This window comes from Momordica charantia (genome assembly GCF_013281855.1).
Source record: "Momordica charantia cultivar OHB3-1 chromosome 9 unlocalized genomic scaffold, Mcharantia_2.0 BLBB01000009.1, whole genome shotgun sequence".
Lineage (NCBI taxonomy): Eukaryota > Viridiplantae > Streptophyta > Magnoliopsida > Cucurbitales > Cucurbitaceae > Momordica > Momordica charantia.
The window spans coordinates 3,929,396-3,947,194 of NW_028275167.1; the positions used below are offsets into that span (position 1 = coordinate 3,929,396).

Here is a 17,799-nt window from a genome sequence, read left to right on the forward strand (position 1 = left end):
TTACTCACTCGAATTACCTCTTGTCCAGCAAGCAAAGAGTTACCTATGTGGATTCATTCAGATCTAGGTAGTTCCTTAGGCCTCATTGTGAGTTACAACTCCTTTAGGCTAGGTAACTTCTCTCGATCTCACGATGGTTGAGCTAATAGGTATTTTGACGCACATAAACTTTGTGCTAGGTACGACTCCGCTAGTAGTAATGTAGCAGAAAAGTGGTATGTTATTCTTAATTCTAAAAGCTAATTGTGAATTAAAAGCAAAAAGTTCCATTCCAAAAGAACTTTCAACATAATATATCAATTTCTAAACAAAAGAAAGAGATATAAAATACGAAATAAAAAAAAAACTCTTTGGAGAGCACTGTCTAAGGCAAGTTTTCCTAAAATCTCCATTATCTTTAGTGTGCGTTTGATATTGTAAATTAATCGATGCACCATTGAAGTAAATGAATAGATAAGCAAAAAGAAAGGAAAAAAAAAAGGTGTTGAAGAGGACATATGAACTCACATCACAATCCATGACCTAAAAAGAGAAGAAAAGAAAACAATATGAGGAGATAAGATATTTGTTGTATATGTTAAGATGAAATGCAAGTTGAGGAGGAAAATGGGTATCATTACATTTACATTATTATTATAAGATGTTCTGTCTTTTCAAAGGAATTAATGTACCACATATTATATTCTATGCTTTAAAAAGAGACGCAAAATTATTGAGATTCTAAAGAAACAGTCCTTCGCGGAGGCGCCGGAAAAGGGGACGGGGCATCGGGTCAACGACTTGTCGTTTCTCAATGCTTTTTGCCCGCCGACAACGCTTCAATTGTCGTCTCGTCTCCATTTCCGACGGATCTCCCTACTGTTTGGATGCGCGAATATGTTACACCTTGACGCTGATACGGACACTGCCCTATCCAATCTATTTTTGGATGAATTTCTCGAATATTTGATTGATTAAGCACTTTTAAGATTTCTTTTCTTTTCTTTTTGGAGAAATATATTTGAATATGTATGACTTTTAAGATATATGCCGGAATCTTTTAGCAACAAATTTTATTGTTTATCTAAATCTTTTAGAACTAGTTTAGAGACAATCCATAGATAAATCCCTACTCCTATATTAACTAAAAAAAAATCTTGAAGAGTCAAATTCACCTTTATTTCTTGGGTATAAGATGCAAGGATACCCCATTAAATTAAATTATGGGGAAATTGATTCCCAAAAACCATTAAAATTTCATCTCCATCGAGATTCTTAGTTTGTTCATCAAAGAATATTAGTGAACACTGCTTCAAAATATGCATATTTAGCACAAAAATAGGTATAGTCTAGTATACCAATAAGCATTCGGTTTGAACAACCCGACCTCACCTGACTTGACCCCGCACTGAAAAGGGAAAGAAAAGAAACGAAACAATGACAAATAACTACGTCTATTATCTATTTATTGAGTTCAGACATTAATTATGCCACAATACATCGTTCCACGTTGTTCGACTTCTTATAATTTTTCAAACACAACAGCCAAAATGATCATAGTGCCTCGCAGAAACCATCATCATTCAATAGTATGCTTTCCGGGGGTTGTTCTACCAAAACCAAAAAACATGCATATTATAACCTACTTGATTAACATAGGCATCAAAGTAAGCAACTTGGAAAAAAAAATGGGTGTGATACGTACCAGTGGGTTTGGTCTGTAACGATAACCAAGCATCATGCGCTTCTTATACTGCTCGTATATGTCATCCTCAGGAGTTACCTCACCAGGTTGATGAGCTCCAACACCCAAGTTGTTTGTTTTCACGTCGCCAGCCATTATAGGATCCGCAATACCACTCTTGGAGCTTCCCAGACCCTCACCTGCGATTCTCTTGGCATTATTAGTTGGTTAATTCCTCCGTTGTGAAATAAAGTATCACTTTAAGGTTGAACTTTAGTCCCCAGAAAACAGGTTAATGACTTATCAAAAGATTCAGAAGAATGAACTTAGATATAGATCTAATTAAAAATTTTAGAGCTTCAACAATTGGGTGACTCCAGCCAGGCATTGTTTAAGTCCAGTGGTGTATGTACGGTTGGTATGTGCAGTGTGTCCTGTGGTGTGAGAGCAAAAGGACGAGAGAAAGGGAGAACCTTCTTTCCATCCCATTTTGGATAGGAGTTTGTGCCCCACATTATCAGCCTGGATTTTAGCCTTATCAGCAGCATCTCTGGAATATTTCCGGGCAGATGCATCATTGCAAGTAGCTAAGAACTTTTCGAGCTCCTCATGGGGAATGAAGTCACCCATGTGATGCCCCCTTTTCCCTGAAGCTGTCCCCCAAAAAAGAAAAGTTCAAGCAATAACGCCAATAATGCCAAAAGCTACTTAAATGATGGTCAACCAAATATATACTCCAATAACAGTAATTTCTCATAGACAAAAAAGGGAAAAAATAACTATGGAGCCGGGCCTTGATACCTTGAAGAGAAGCAGGTGGGGGCATTTCATCTTTTGACTGTTTAGGTTGTCTCATCCTCTCTTCACGTGCAGCTTTCTTCATGTAGAACTCCATCATTGCAATTGGATCTCCACTTGATGGTGGCCCACCTTAAAACGTGAAACCCCACATGACAAGTACAACATCAACACAATGAACACAGAGAGGACGAGGACTGAGCAGCAGTCTAAAGAAAATACCATGCCTAAAAAAAGAAGCTCTGAGAGGTATATAACAGAAGGGGGGATGGGGGATGGGGGATGGGGTGGAGTAAAAAGAGAGAGAAGAAAAAGAAGAGAAGATCAAGATGATGTCCCCAACAGAATTAAGGGGAAGAGCAGCAGTTCAATTAGAAGAAAAATTGCAGGACAAAAAGAAGTTAATCTGTTGAATTTACTTGTCCTTTCAGACCATGCAGCAGTAGTAGATGAACCCACGGAAGCTCTTGGATCCTCAGATGATTCATACAAAGCAGAGGCAGGGGTTTGATAATTTGAAGATGAAGACTGCTGGAAAGATTTCTGGGAACCAGTTCTTGACTTAGAAGTTTGCGTGCTCCCACCATCTATACATCGAAAAGAGAAAATGAGTGTCAAAGGCAATTCAATCTCCCAAAACAATGCAGGCAGTCCCTAGTAGACTAATGTCTTTCATAAGAAATGTGAACTTGTATTTTGTAGGGAAGAATTTAAAAGAAAAATAAGATGAGACACATCCAAAAAATATAAGTTAAGAAGTTTAGAAGTACACAATTGTTGATCCCTAAGAAACTTGATACTTAGGAACCTTGGGGAAAATCTAATTCATGCAACCCATGAGGGCCATGACCACCTGCTCGAAAAAAGTCTAACTGCTACCCAAACCCTTGGGTTCCCTCTCTCAAATAAAACATTCCAAACACCAAAATAGAATTTATTGACACCAATTCTTTTTTTCAAAGGTTGCAATATGAGACTCTAGAGAGAAGCCCGTACCACTAGATGATTTAGATTCTATGGTTTGTGAAAGAGCCCTTTCTTCTTCAGCTAGCTGATATTCGTAGTATTTGTAATCTGCAGAACTCTCATCGAATAAAAATCTGCAAACATAATAGACATATTCATAGAGCTTTACCAACTTGAGAAGGAAAATATGATAGTTGATAGCAATGCTATTGAAGTCAAGTAAGAGATGACAATTATTCGTTTTAGAGAACATTGTGGTAAACTTCCCAAGTTTCTTCTACCAAAAGAAGGTAATGAAACCATACCAAGACAAAAATTTTATTGATCAAGACATTCATCGACCAAAACACTTTAGGAGAATAACTACCACATGGAAAGCTCATAGTGACCATATTTACAATGCACCCATGTCAAGGTATAATTTTTAAAAGATCACATTTGAGAGGTTAAGAAGCAAATACCAAATTAAGCCACAAATACTAGAAAACAGCAGAAAGGAAAAGGTTGAGAAAGAATAATGCAAGGAACCTTTTTAAACCACATCAAGAACTTACTTAAAAGGTGTATCGCCAGGATTCTTTTGGCGAGTAACATGCTCAAATTGCCTTCCATGTTTAGCCACAAAACTTGCTAGCTTGTCGGCAACTTTCTTCACTGTAGGATCACTTGGGGAAGGTGGTGCTGCATATCACTTATAAAACTGATTAATACCAAGAGCATGAACAAGTGAATGCAAATTACTCTTGCAGCAGGCTGCTACATATTCCAATTCTTTCATTGAACATCTCTTCCACCAATGTTGAAAGGTATTAAAGGTATACACTGCATTCATGAGACAAGAAATTTTCAAGAGTGCTTTGTACTCTACATCTGAAGCATTCCAAGTTTTAGAAGAGATTTAAACTCACGGTCCCAACAAAGCCAATGCAGTGGAATCAAAGGAAAATGGATTAAGACCTATATGGAAGTTTTATATAAAAATAGGAAAAATTATGCCCAAAACCCCCACTCAATAGTAACGCCTGTATGAAAATTCAAGAAAAAGGTACAACTCTTTGTTCAAATAATTTCAACAAAAAGATGGAAGGGTGAAGAAAAAATCAGGAAGAAATCTTAAAATAGAGAGGCAGAATACAGGACAGGAACATCTCCCAACATAGTTCTTTTCAACTTAAACCTATTGTGATCCAACAATCTCCGTGAACCAAACCCCATCGGCACCATTGACAAGGGCATGGGATAACACCTACTAAGAGGTCCCGGGTTCAAACTTCCAGATGAGCTTAATATGAAAAATCTTTGATGTCTCTCAGTTCCAGACTTTGCACCAGGGCTGGTGCAAGTATCCTTGATTATAGGGAAGTAATCCACAAGCTAAATAGCTTCGGTTCCAAGTTATCAAGAAATAAAAAAATCTCCATGAAACAAAAATAAAATATAAACATTATTTATGTCCCAAATTACTTGCCAACAGCAGTAGATAACAGTTGTTTAAGACAACAAATTCCGTCAACTTGTCAATAAAAAGATATAAAAGACGCCAATAGATAGCTTCTAGCTATGCTCCATGATAATAGAATTTAAATTATGATGTATTGAACATGCATAGAACAGACCAGCTAAAAGAAAATAATCAGTTCACCACAGCAACCCAGAAAACCATTAAATGCTAAGTTTATTGGCTTAAATCTAAATATCTGATCAGTACTTGCCATTGATCCCAACAAGAAAGGAGTGTCAGTATAAAGTAGTAATTACCAACACCGGATTGACCTGCTGGTTGCTCAGCACCATCCTGTGAGCCTAACTTTTGACGCTTATCTGGTACATTATCAGATGCATCTACCGCATCGGATTCATCTTCATCCTCATCTCCTCCTAACTTTACAGGTGTCACAAGCTTTGACTTCTGCTTCAAGCTGAAAGCAAGTTTTCCAGATGGAGGATTTTTTCGAATCTCACCACCCTTAAACTGCATATTAGTTTTACTACTAGTACTGTGGGGAATGGAAGTTCCTGCTACAAGCTTGATTGGTTTTGGCTCCTCAGAAGTAGCACCTTTATCCTTTTCCTTATCCTTGTCACCATTTTGTTGTTGGAGTTGTTTAAACCTTTCCATAAATGAACCATCATTGACAAAAAGGGTAGGGGGCATTCCTTTGTCCATTGAGGGTCACTTAGATCTCAGGCTGCTTAGACGAGTCATCATTAGACACACAGGAATCCAAACATTTAAAACGATGAGGTAAAAGTAGAGTACTAAACTTGGCACCTTAACAGACAAACCTTGTAAAAATAAAAACAATATTCAAATCATCCAGAAACAATTGGTAAATTCCAAAGGGTAGATGAAAACCTTCTCTATTCAAAACCCCCTGTGACTTTTGCTCTAGTTAAATATAACATTTTCATGCCACATAAATATAAAGAAAAACGTATAATCACAGTTCAGCAGACCCTAAAGTATATCGACACCTTCCATTGATATATCATAAACACATCAAAACAGTGGCAATTTGTAATAAGATAAGAACAAGATGCTTACGTGAACAAATTAATTCAAAGAATCGTCCACAAAAATATCTTAACCCAAGATGCTTACGCATGGCATCATAATCGAACTTCGATCACAAACTCGTAACAAATCAAAACGACCAATACTAAATAAAATTAACAACGACCAGACCCAGAAACCGATTACCAAATACAGCCCTCCAATATTTCCGTAATATTGATGCAGGTAAAATTTCGAGAGCCCATATCAAAATGTTGAACGCGTGGAAAAACACCACATAAACATCCAAAAAACAAGAAAAAAACCCTAATCCTGAACCTAATTGGCAGCAGAGAACAATGGTAATTGAAACTGAAAACACAAGCAAATACACAATCTAGAACGACCGACAGCGAGAAACTAATATTAAACCAATCAGAGTAAATCATTAACTGACCAGAACAATCTTTAATCTCAGAATGAAAAACTTACGCTTCGTCTGCGAAAATGGACGCCGGACCGAATCGATTCGATTCGATTTCGCTAGGCTTGTTTAGAAATCGATGGAAAAAATTGAGTAGCAATTGGATTAAAACGAATCATTAACTGGCCGGAACGCTGGGCAATCTATGTTTCGCGCAGAAAAGTGAAGTAGAATAGGAGAACGCCTCTTCGCTCGTCGGTCATACAAAAAATATAAAAAGGGAAATTTTCAGTTCCGTATGAGATGTCCGCAATTTGATTAAATAACAGAAGAGAAAAAAATAAAAATAAAATGTTATGTGGAAATTAGAAAGCTAGCCCTAAAGTTTAGGTTATTTGTGAGCTAGACCTAAATTTTATTTTCATGCTCGGTTGTCAAACATTTTAATATTTTATTTTAATATCTTTTAAATTATAAATGTTTTTATTTCATAAACAATACATAAAAACAATTTTAATTTTTTGACACTGATTTTTTTATTACTTAAATGAATTTAGAATTCAACTCGAACTAGGTGTGGTTTTAAACATAGATATACATATATCAAGTAGACTAATAAAATATATTTATGATAAGTTTTTGTTATATAATATATTAAACAAATTAATGGCAAATATCGAGAATAATTTTTTATACAAATTTTAGGAGTAAAAAAAATTAGAGACCAAAATGTAAGAAACATGAAATGTTGGGTATAATATATAATATTTTAAAAATTTAGAAACCGGCATGAAATTTAAAAAGACCAAAATAGTATTTAAACTTTATTTAACATGTATTAAAATAAAAATTTACTCATATAAATAAATAAATATATATATATATATATAATAAAAAGTATAATTCAGATTCATAAACTTTTGATGGGAGATAGAAGTCTAAATCAGTTGATTTAGGAATCGTGATAATGATCGAATTTATCCTGGTTCCAAAAAAAAAAAATGTAACGACTAGATTCTAAACCATGACAAGAGTCTGGAGTTTATAGTCGAGAAAATGCAATTTTTTCTAACCTCGTCTACTTTTTTTAGTTTTATTTGATGATAATTAATTATAGGTGCTTATATTTCAAATTTTTTTATCATTTGTAAAAGTCAATTTGATTAATTGGATCACCATCACTTCTTAAAAAAAATATTAAAAGTTTAATTAAATCATATTCATGATCCATCCCTCTACAGTACAAGTTTGACTTTGACCAGTCATACCCTCAACTATCATATTTTATTAATGCACATTATCCTCACTTAGAATTCCGAAGGCAGCTCTAATGGGCATTACATTTTTGTTCGTTTTTCACTCCCTATGCTGCTGCTGCTTCTTCTACGCTCGCCTCTCCATCTCCATCACCCCAGAATGCCACTCTGCTGACTTTGAAGCCCTGCAGCGCTTTGCCAATCTGGTCGAGCCTCCGTTTCAGGGTTGGGACCCGTACTATGGCTCTTCCTGCTGCACTTGGAAAGGAGTCACCTGCAACTTCGACGATTCCGGTGTCGTATCCCGAGTTGTCGCTTTGGAACTTCCGGGCCAGAGTTTGGGAGGAAAAGTTCCAGAGTCTTTGGCAGATTTGGTTCATCTCACAACTCTCAACTTGTCAGCCAACCTTCTCACAGGTTCTCTCCCGCCCAATGTCTTCCTCTTGCAGCATCTCCAAGTTCTTGACTTGAGTTCCAACTATCTCTCTGGCCATGCCCCATTCAATATCAATTCATCTTCCATCAAGTTTATAAACATTTCAACGAATGGATTTACCGGAATTTTCGATCCTCGAGGCCTATGTCGAACTGCAAAACAGATCAAAGTATTGGATCTGTCCTCAAACATGTTTCAAGGGAATGTTCCATCAGGTTTTGGGAATTGCAGTTCCTTGGAACACCTCTCTCTGGCTTCCAACTCTCTCTTTGGGAATTTGCCTCAAGATCTGTTTGCTTTGTCCAGGCTCAGAAATCTTGACCTTAGTGATAATGGGTTCTCCGGGGAGTTGAGTTTCCAAATTGGGAACCTCTCGAATCTCGTCTTCTTGGATATTTCTTCAAACCGATTCTCGAAATGGCTCCCGGATGTCTTCTTCCACCTCCGAAAGCTTGAGCAATTTGCCGCATCGTCGAATAACTTCACAGGTGTTTTGCCTGTTTCATTGTGCAATTCACCAACCATTTCATCGCTTAGCCTTGACAATAATTCCTTCAGTGATTCAATCAATGCTATTAATTGCTCAGCCATGGTTCGTTTGACATCTCTGAACCTTGGCTCCAACCATTTCGTTGGCAATTTAGGAAGTCTCTCATCTTGCCACCGACTTCGAATCGTAGTTCTTTCAAGGAATTGTTTCGATGGTGATTTCCCAGACAGCTTCAAGAATCTCAAATCACTTTACAGCTTATCGATGTCGAGTAATGGCCTGCGTAATCTATCAGCAGTATTGACAACTCTACAACATTGCAGAAACTTGACTATATTGCATCTTAAGTTCAATTTCTATGGAGAGGTTATGCCATTCTACGATTCAAACTTCAGATTCGACAATATCAGACTATTATTTATTGCTAATTGTGGGCTTACCGGTTCAATTCCTCCATGGCTGAGCAGTAGCCCCAAGCTGCAGATTCTGGACTTGTCCGGTAACGCTTTGAGTGGAGAAATTCCGTCATCGATTGCTGCTTTGCGATCCCTCTTCTACTTGGATTTATCCAACAACTCATTATCCGGCCGAATCCCAAGCAGTTTCACCCAATTTCAAACCCTCGTTAATTTCAACAACACGTTAAAAGAGGACATAATCGAGGGCTTCCGCATTATCAACAAAGAGATCCGAAACTCATGGCGACCATACGTGAAACTTTCAGAGGTTCCGCCATCACTGTACCTTGGTTACAACGAATTGAGCGGATCCATTTGGCCGGAGTTTGGGAATCTGAAAGAACTCCATGTACTAGACCTAAGCAACAACAAACTATCAGGACAAATTCCAACCACTCTATCAAAATTGATGAATCTGGAAATCTTGGATCTATCATACAACGATCTAACAGGACCAATTCCAGCTTCACTGCAGTACCTCCACTTCCTTTGGATGTTTAACGTGTCTCACAATCAACTCCAGGGCCGCGTCCCTTCCAATGGGCAATTCCAGACATTTCCGAGTTCGAGCTTTGAGGGTAACGATGAACTCCGTGGATTCCTAACTCTTCCTTGTGAGGAACAAGAAACTGGATCCACCGACGAAGGAAACTCAACGAGTGAAGATGAAGAAGAAGGGTTTGGGTCTCTGGTGAGGGCGCCATTGGGCATCGGAGTTGCGTTCGGGTTTGTCACGACGGTATTTTGGGTCCTAATGTTCTCGTACTACTTTCCCAAAAAAAAAAAAAAAAAGGTTCTTGTATTACTAAATTAGGTTTTTTTTTTAGGTTTTACAGGTTGTATTTATGTCTAATACGTTATTTTCAACTTTAAAAAGTATTTAATAAATTGTTGATATCTTAATTGTATATCTTGATTTATAAAATGTAGTCTCAAACTTTATTGAAAATAAGAAAAAGTAGAGAGTAGAGGTAAAAAAGAAGAATAGATAAATTTCAATAAATAAAAAATCTATTCATCATTTGTCAATAAACTATAAAATATTGTCAAATCGAGTATACGACAGTCGTAATTGATATATACCTCAAATTAAGAGATTGTAAGTTTGATCCCCACCCCGATGTTATATTAAAAAAAAAGAAGTTCAAATTTGTCTTACGCAATCCTATTTTTGTGTTGTTGTGGTGTCATCCAATGTTCAAATTTGTCAAAGGTGCGGCCCAACTTGCTAGAGAATAAGAGAAACCAGAGAGGAGAAAGGATAGAGAGTGGAAGGAGGAGGGGATTCGAACTTATAACTTCATAGTTTGAGGTATATGTCAATTATCGCTAAGCTATGCTCGCTTTAACAAAATAATATTAAATTATTATCTATGTAACATCTACTAATAAAAATATATAATTAAAAATTTCAATACACAAAAGACTAATTTGACAATTTTAATAATATGTCCAACGAGTCTGTAAAGTTTCAAAGTTTAAATTCTGCGTCTACCAAAATTTCAAAGTGTCCGATAATTTTATCTGTAACATAAAACTATACCCATTTTCCCAATAGTGCAGAAGAAGAGCGGCAGCAAGAGCAAGAAGATTGCTACGAAACCATGCCATTAATGGACACAACAACATCCACTCTCAGAAACTTAAACCCATTTTCCCCCTTTCGACTGCGCTCATTCGGCCCTCATAATTTTCTTAATCTTCGCCCTCAATTCTCCCAATTCAACCACACACAACAAAACCATCGGATTCGGCTCCTCCCCTTTTGCTACTCCTGTAAGTTTTTTTTTTTTTTTGTCAACTGTTCGCATCGGTCCTCTGGATTTGATTCTGTAATTTCATTTTGGGGTGTGGTTTTGGTTCGCTAATGGTGCAGCTGAAAGAGGGGAGGGTTACGCTTCCCTGCCGCGCGGCGTTGGTGAGTCCATTAATGGGGTTTCTCACCCAAAGCTTCTTCAAGTTGTGTTGGTTTCTCCCCTGGTACTTACTTCAAATGATATGCTGATTCTTCTTCTTGCTCTTCTTTTCTGCCTCGTGCTTTCGATTAATGTTTCTGTTTTCATGGGGGAGAGGGATAACTGTTCTTAGCTCATTGTTTAGCTTGAACTTTTTTTTAGGACCCGAAATTGGTAGCTCTTTAGTTTTTACCCCTATAACCAGGAGCATCTGCTCCCGCTCCAAGGCCCGGATATGCCCAGCATATGATTATTCGCCCACTTTGCCCCCAGGAATTAGGGCCAAGCAAGTCCTAAATGAGAGAAACTAAAGATCCCAAGAGGGAGTTCCCACGTCAAGGGTTGTCTCAAAGATTTTTTTTGAATGAGTTCATTCGAAGGTTCAAATATAAGACTTCGTGGCAGATGATATCACAGAGGCCTGTCAATGGGGCTGCATGTCCTATGAGTAAGATGTCTTCGCCTAGATTCTGCATGTTATTTCAATCACTCTTCTCCATTTTTCACTTTAACTTGAGAAATCCAGGGGATTCCTTTAGCATAGGGACGTTTGCAGCATCCTATTTGGTATTTTATTTGAAAGCAAATCAATAGGAAGCCTTTAGCCATTTGCATAAATCTCTGTGGTGTGCAGAAGCTTGATGATAAACTAGAGATCTTAGATGGTCTTATTAGATGCTTGGAAAGTTGGAAATTTTCTTCAAGTCCTGGAAACAATGGCTTATAGAAAGAGCGATAGATTGGTCGAAAACATCAAATGCTTTTACATTGTGGCTCGAGTTATATGCAGTTGGTTGTGTAGAACTCGATGAACTCCGAAACATAATTTCTCCATTTTTCCTTTTTGGGTTGCAGACAACCTCAATTCCTCAAGGCTGGCTCTGAGATTTCTATTGTCCTTGACAGATTCCTGGGAACACTGGTTCCATAGCCAGAACATGTGCTGCATCGGCTGTTGGACTACATCTAGTTGGGGTGAGTACCGAAACATCGCTACTTTGAGTGGTTCTGATTTGCCCTCCAAACGTTAGCTTAAGACATTGAAAAATCATGTGTGGAGCTGCTGCTGACTCTAATAACGCTCGTATCGTCTCTATCTTTTCTTCTCTTTCAGCCATTGGGATTTAAGGTGGACGACACGAAATTGAAGCGCGCTGGTTTGGATTACTGGCCGTATCCTGAGATCCATTTTAAGTCGCTCTATTGCTATTATTTAGAGTATTTGAATGTTAGGAAATCATGCCTCTGCCTGTGCTTGCCTCCCTAAATGTTGTTTTCCATTTTTAGTTGAAGTAGGCAAATAGTTAAATCAATCTCTCACTTTATACATATATGGTCCAATGTTTTCAAGTATTGACATTATATTTTAGATACGTCGTCATTAAAATTCATAGCACGTGGGCGGATTTCCAAGACTACTTCAAAAAACAGGTAATCTTGCACCTCGAACTCGTTCCAAATTGCATTGATCTGTACTGTTGAGTCGTATCTTCCAATTCGATTGATATATATATATATACAGGAAGGAGAAAAGCGGCTGCTCGCGTTCACAAAGAGAGGAACTGCAATTCACTCGGCAAGTGCCCATTTCTTTGTTGTTTCTTCCCAAAACATCGATCGCTCAGTAACAAGGAATGTCGGATTGTTTTATCTGTGTCGTTTTTGCAGGAGTTTTCATACAGGCGGGGTGATTACTTGTTGTTCGGGTCGGAAACCAGTGGCTTACCAGCTGAAGCTCTTGAGGACTGCAAAAACCAGCCATTTGGGGGAGGGACCTTGAGAATTCCAATGGTTGAAACTTATGTTAGATGTCTCAATCTCTCAGTAAGTGTTGGTATTGCTGTATATGAAGCTTCGAGACAGCTAAACTATGAGCAACTTCAGTTTCCAGCAGAGGGTTGTAATAACGATGAACAATCTGTCATTACAGAGGATGTGTTTGCTTGACTCGTTGATATGAAATTTTGTACCATTTTCATTTTATTGAAGACAGTGAGGGGCATTTGTTTTGAAAGAAATATTTTTACCTTATCTTTGTTGTACTGGTTGTTGCGTCCGAATTCAAATCTATGATGTAGAGATACTTTAATCATCGAACCATGCTCATTATATCTTAAAAGTTTAAATCTTCTGATAATCTTAATACCAAAAACTCTTGAAGCGGATATAGGTGCCCTGACAGTTTGAGGTATAGGACAATAAAGTTCGGACTCCCAATTCTAAAAAATTCAGGTGCTTTAAAAGTCATTTTTTATCTTTACTTTTAATTTTGTCCATTCATTTTGATTATTTTCATCTAAATTCTTTATAAATAATTTTGGCATCACTTCACTTGTTTTATTAAAAAAGAAAAAATGTGGCAATTCATTCACTAAATTTCTTGAAATATAATTACAAATTTGAATTAAAAGACTTTCGATTGTAAAATTTGTGTTAAAATTTTGCAAAAGTAGATACTATGCAATCCTATTAACGTTGTTGCAAAAGTATATATTATATTAGGTTTGCAAACAAGTTTGAGGTACATAATTTTGCAAGTTTTTTTGTTTTTTTTCCTCAAATCAACATGGAATAGAAAGAGACGTTGGCCATTAAAAAATAATAATAATAAATACATAAATAATAAAAGACCATAAACCAAACCAAACCGATTTTTTTTCACCCCTAGTTTGAAAACAATGGAATTTTGAATTTCAAATTGAATTCTATCATAATTATCATCATAGTTATTGTGAAGAAACAACAAGAATTAGCTTTGAATGATAGACAAGCGAGATTCAAAATCTAGACTGTAGAGGCTCGAGTCCTCCTCAAGGCATGATGAAAATTGTTCCTTAAAATATTACAATCGTACACAAATCATTTTCTTTTAAAAAAAAAAAAAAAAAAAAAAAGAGAGAGAAACTATGTTCGGAAAATGCTGCAGAAATCATGCACTCTGTTTTTCACCCAAACTCGAACAATAAATTTGTGTTAAAAACTTAAAACATGGAAATTTTCATTATATTCACCCAAGGTATAAGATTTTTGTGAAGTTTTATTCCTAAAATATACATTACCAATTTTGTGATTGATTATCAATCAATGGTTTTAATCAGATAGTTTTCTGAACATCCTACTCCTACACTACAATTACATTTCAGATTCAAATCCAATGTTCCAAAATCCTTCAGGAGTCATGGGAGGAACATACCTGTAACGATGCCTCGAAACCCCATCATGATGCTCACAGCGTAGACCCGGTTTATCACCATTGGTTTCCCCATTCCCATCATTTGGAAGAACAGCATCATAAAACTTCTTGCATTGCTTGCACTCGATTCCTTTTAGATTTTGCCTGTCAGCTTTCTTTCTCACAGGCTCCAAGAACTTGAAGCTTCCTCTTCCATTGCCAGCCTGCGGATTCTCTGGTGGATGAGCAGCATTCATATCCTGTGTCTCGTCATCTGAGCGATCCATAATGATGTCTTTTACACCCACATCAGGAAGAGGAAGATCTTGTACTCCGTCCTTCACTGGATTGTTTAAGTTTTCTCTGATGTTCTCAAATGGGGTGTCGAGAAAATCATCATGTGGGTCAGGCCCCACTTGGGCTTGATGGTGAGCCCTGGTATCTCTCCAGCAAGATGCCGATCTTTTGGAAGCTACTGGTGCAGCTTTTACATTGGGACTACGTTTGGAACCAATTGGGAAAGTAGGAGCCTTTGGAGGAGATGATTCCCTTTTGACTCCCTTTGTATCCTCTATATTACTGTTCAAGCCGATTTCTTTCTTCAATTGGCATGGGTCAGAAACTGCCATGTAAGGTTCTTCAGTTTCAGCATCAGGATCTACTGCTCCAAATAATAGATAACTAATAAGGCATGGAATATGGACAACAGGATTTGAGAATTGAACATTAAGGGAGATTTCAGAATTGTGTTTCTAGTATAAAGAAGGGGATGTTTACCTGGTGAAGATGCAAGGTCCAGATTATTAGCCATTGAATCAGTTTCATTTTCTCTTATGTTCTTCAGCATATTGTTGCTAGTAAGGCCAAATTTTTTAAGAAGGAAGTTATGTTGTGATTTCAGCCTTTTGTAGGCATCAACTACACCCTTTCTTGCTTTCTTTTCGGCCAGTAACTTGTAGGACTTTGATTCAATCTGTTGGCGTAAACTTTCATATGATTCATTTCCTTCCATTTCCTCGTTGTTATTTACCTTAGGATTCGACTTGAGCTCATTAATTTTCTCCAGAGAAGCATTCAACTTGGCTAAAAGCAGTTTTTTCTCTTTCTCAAATTCCTCCAGCTGCTCTTTATTCTTTGAAATTTCCGAGCCAGCTGAATCAATTTGCTGGAGCAACTTGGTTTGCAATTTTCTTCCTTCTTCAATTTCTTCGGTCTTCTTAAAAAGCTTCTTCTGAAGGTCATTGAGATTCTCCTGCAATTTTTCTAACTTGACCACTAGTATTTGTTTCTCCTTTTGCTGATCATTATTCATCTTTTCAATATTCATAATTTCTGAAGCTTGTAATTCAAGTTTTTTGAACAAGTTCTCTTCCAATTTCTTAACCCGGGATACTTCATCTGTCTTCTCACTAAGATTCCGCTGGAGTTCGTCAACCTTCATCTCAAGGCTAGTCAGTTTGGAGCGCAATGCATTTGATTGGTCTTCATGCTCTTTCAGTTTTTGTTCCTTGCCCATTATCAGGGAGGTTTTGGACCGAACCATTTCAAGTAATTTCCGCTGCAATTCAATTCCCTCATCAATTTCTCTTGATTTCTGTTTAAGTTGCTGTGAAAGTTCCTCAACTTTGAGTTGCTCACCCAGTAGTTTGGATCGCAGCAGATCCATCCTTTCCTCTTGCTCCTTCGATGGCTTTTCTTTCTCAAGTTTCAAAGACTGATTCTCTTCATGGACAAGCTGATTTTCCCGTTTAAGTTTTTCTATTTGGAATAGGAGATCGGTTTCTTTGTCTTTCCATGCATCCTCTGCAAATTTTCTAGCATCAGAATATAGTTTTTGCAAACTTTTAGACTTCGCTTGAAAACTGGGAAATATCTGGTTGCAGAAGATATATTCAATCTGGGATATCCTGTCTTTTGTTTCCTGGATCGTTGCAACCAAAATAGTACTAAGCCCAGAAATGTACTTCAGGTCATCAGAGTCAACAGGCGACCCTCCAAGTTTGAGAGAGTGATCCTGGTCACTGTCCATATCTAAAACTACATAAAAGAAAAGGACAAACAACATCAAGTTCAGAGTGGTGAACATATTGAAAACTGTTTCACTCAGTAAACAAAACAATAGTAGAAACATAGAAACTTTGGTTAAAAACGCATTGCAGGAGGAAAATTTTAAATATCTCGACCAATGTAAAAGTTTCTTATAGAAATGACGAATCTCTAAAAACTCCATACACGATGCCTCCGAGTTTTTGCTAATTCCGGTAGTGGTAAGACATTAGTTTCGCAATTATAGATAAAATCTTGCTTTCATTCCAATTTCCAACTATTGGTAACAAAGAGCCTGTAATTTAAGTTACCTCTTCTGCAAATTTTTCGTTCCCCTAATTGAATCCCCATCGATGCTCAAAGTTAATCAATGAAAAAGGCAAGGAAACATACCAAATTTTACATGGTATCAGAGCCCTAGGTGATTGCTAGGGTTTTGGTGATTGCTAGGATTTGGCGCCGTTGCCGGTCGCCGCTACTTCACCAGTCGCCGGTCGCCGATTTGCACCGGTTTGTCGTTGCACCGATTTGCAACGATTGGTTGTTCTTGGGGTTGCCGTGTGCAACGATTGGCGCCGGTCGCCGATTTGCACCGATTTGTACCGTTCGACTTGTGTTCGTGGTGTTCGTAGTGGTTGCCGCTCACGCTTCGTGACCAATTTCGTGGTAGAATTTCGTCGCTGCAGATTCACGGCTGATTCACTGCTTTCGTGGGTGAACCAATTTCGTATCAGCGACTGTCATTTTGTCATTCACGGCAGATTTCATCGCTGAATTTGGGGGAAATTTGGAGGATTTCATCGCTGCAGATTCAAGGAAGATTTCGTACTGGTAGGGTTTCACGAAACGAAAGGGCGCTGCTACTTTATTTTAGTGCGGTTCAAGCATCTGGTTCCGTCCGGTTCACGTTCGGGTTCGGTCTGGTTCAATTTTAACGGTTGGGTTCACTCTGGCGGTTCGGTCCGGTGGCTCGTTCGGTTCGGCACAGAAGTAGCTCTTCCTTTTACGTTTCTTTCTGGCATTGTTTTTTTGGTTGGGTTCATCATAGCAGAGGACGACAAAACTTCAGTTGCAAAAACTCTATTAGGAGTTGCCACGAAGATTGATACAAATTCGCCGTTTTACCTAGGGCCACTAGAACGTCTTGGTGATTTCATTACTCCAATTCGTCTAAAGTTGATAATTTTGACAAATGGTCTCATGCAATTCGAGTTGTCTTTTCGTCTCGACGAAAATTTGGTTATTCTTAATGGAACTATCACTAAGGTCGTTCCGTCTTGGATAAATGATGATTGGGTCATGATTCATTATATGCTAGTTTCATGGTACATGGATACAATCGATCCTGAGGTAGGTTCTATGCTATCTAATTATAATGATGCCAAGCTGTTATGGGATTATTTGAATGAACTATTCTCCATTATGAACGATCCTCATATTTACCAACTTAAGGGAGATATTAGTCGTTGTGAACATAGCAAAAATATGTCAATTGCTGTCTACTTTAATAAATTGTATGTCTTGTTGGATGAGTTAGATAAACATGAACTTCTGATTTCTTGCGACCGTAGAAAGTGTACTTGTCGGTTGGAAAACTACATGAAAAACGACGTTTCGATGATAAAGTATTTCATCAATTTT

General features: G+C 37.6%; 4 protein-coding genes across 5 annotated transcripts; 2 read left to right on the top strand and 2 right to left on the bottom strand.

The window, feature by feature from the left end:
• Window positions 1-1,276: 1,276 nt before the first annotated feature.
• LOC111016266 (SWAP (Suppressor-of-White-APricot)/surp domain-containing protein / D111/G-patch domain-containing protein) lies at window positions 1,277-6,645 on the bottom strand. The gene is made up of 9 exons (XM_022291583.2): window positions 6,414-6,645; window positions 5,186-5,616; window positions 3,982-4,108; window positions 3,458-3,561; window positions 2,881-3,048; window positions 2,465-2,593; window positions 2,137-2,316; window positions 1,685-1,863; window positions 1,277-1,589 (listed from the first exon to the last, which is right to left on the bottom strand). The coding sequence occupies exons 2-9, from the start codon at window positions 5,592-5,594 to the stop codon at window positions 1,563-1,565; spliced, it is 1,323 nt and encodes a 440-aa protein (XP_022147275.1). The 5' UTR covers window positions 5,595-5,616; window positions 6,414-6,645; the 3' UTR covers window positions 1,277-1,562.
• An 863-nt stretch (window positions 6,646-7,508) lies between these two features.
• Window positions 7,509-9,814, top strand: LOC111021767 (phytosulfokine receptor 1). The gene has a single exon (XM_022298814.2). The coding sequence runs from the start codon at window positions 7,676-7,678 to the stop codon at window positions 9,797-9,799; it is 2,124 nt and encodes a 707-aa protein (XP_022154506.2). The 5' UTR covers window positions 7,509-7,675; the 3' UTR covers window positions 9,800-9,814.
• A 668-nt stretch (window positions 9,815-10,482) lies between these two features.
• On the top strand, window positions 10,483-13,077 carry AGL26 (tRNA (cytidine(34)-2'-O)-methyltransferase). Its single transcript, XM_022290138.2, has 7 exons — window positions 10,483-10,761; window positions 10,862-10,965; window positions 11,847-11,915; window positions 12,055-12,113; window positions 12,311-12,371; window positions 12,463-12,516; window positions 12,609-13,077. The coding sequence occupies exons 1-7, from the start codon at window positions 10,590-10,592 to the stop codon at window positions 12,885-12,887; spliced, it is 798 nt and encodes a 265-aa protein (XP_022145830.1). The 5' UTR covers window positions 10,483-10,589; the 3' UTR covers window positions 12,888-13,077.
• Window positions 13,078-13,929: 852 nt separating this feature from the next.
• LOC111018455 (protein gamma response 1) lies at window positions 13,930-17,009 on the bottom strand. Of its 2 annotated transcripts, none has more exons than XM_022294560.2 (3): window positions 16,552-17,009; window positions 14,890-16,149; window positions 13,930-14,770 (listed from the first exon to the last, which is right to left on the bottom strand). In XM_022294560.2, exons 2-3 carry the CDS (start codon window positions 16,139-16,141, stop codon window positions 14,073-14,075), a joined length of 1,950 nt encoding a protein of 649 aa, XP_022150252.1. In that variant the 5' UTR covers window positions 16,142-16,149; window positions 16,552-17,009; the 3' UTR covers window positions 13,930-14,072. The 2 variants fall into 2 exon arrangements, with proteins under 2 accessions (XP_022150252.1, XP_022150244.1); XM_022294552.2 differs by having other exon boundaries at window positions 13,930-14,773.
• Between the last annotated feature and the right edge of the window lie 790 nt (window positions 17,010-17,799).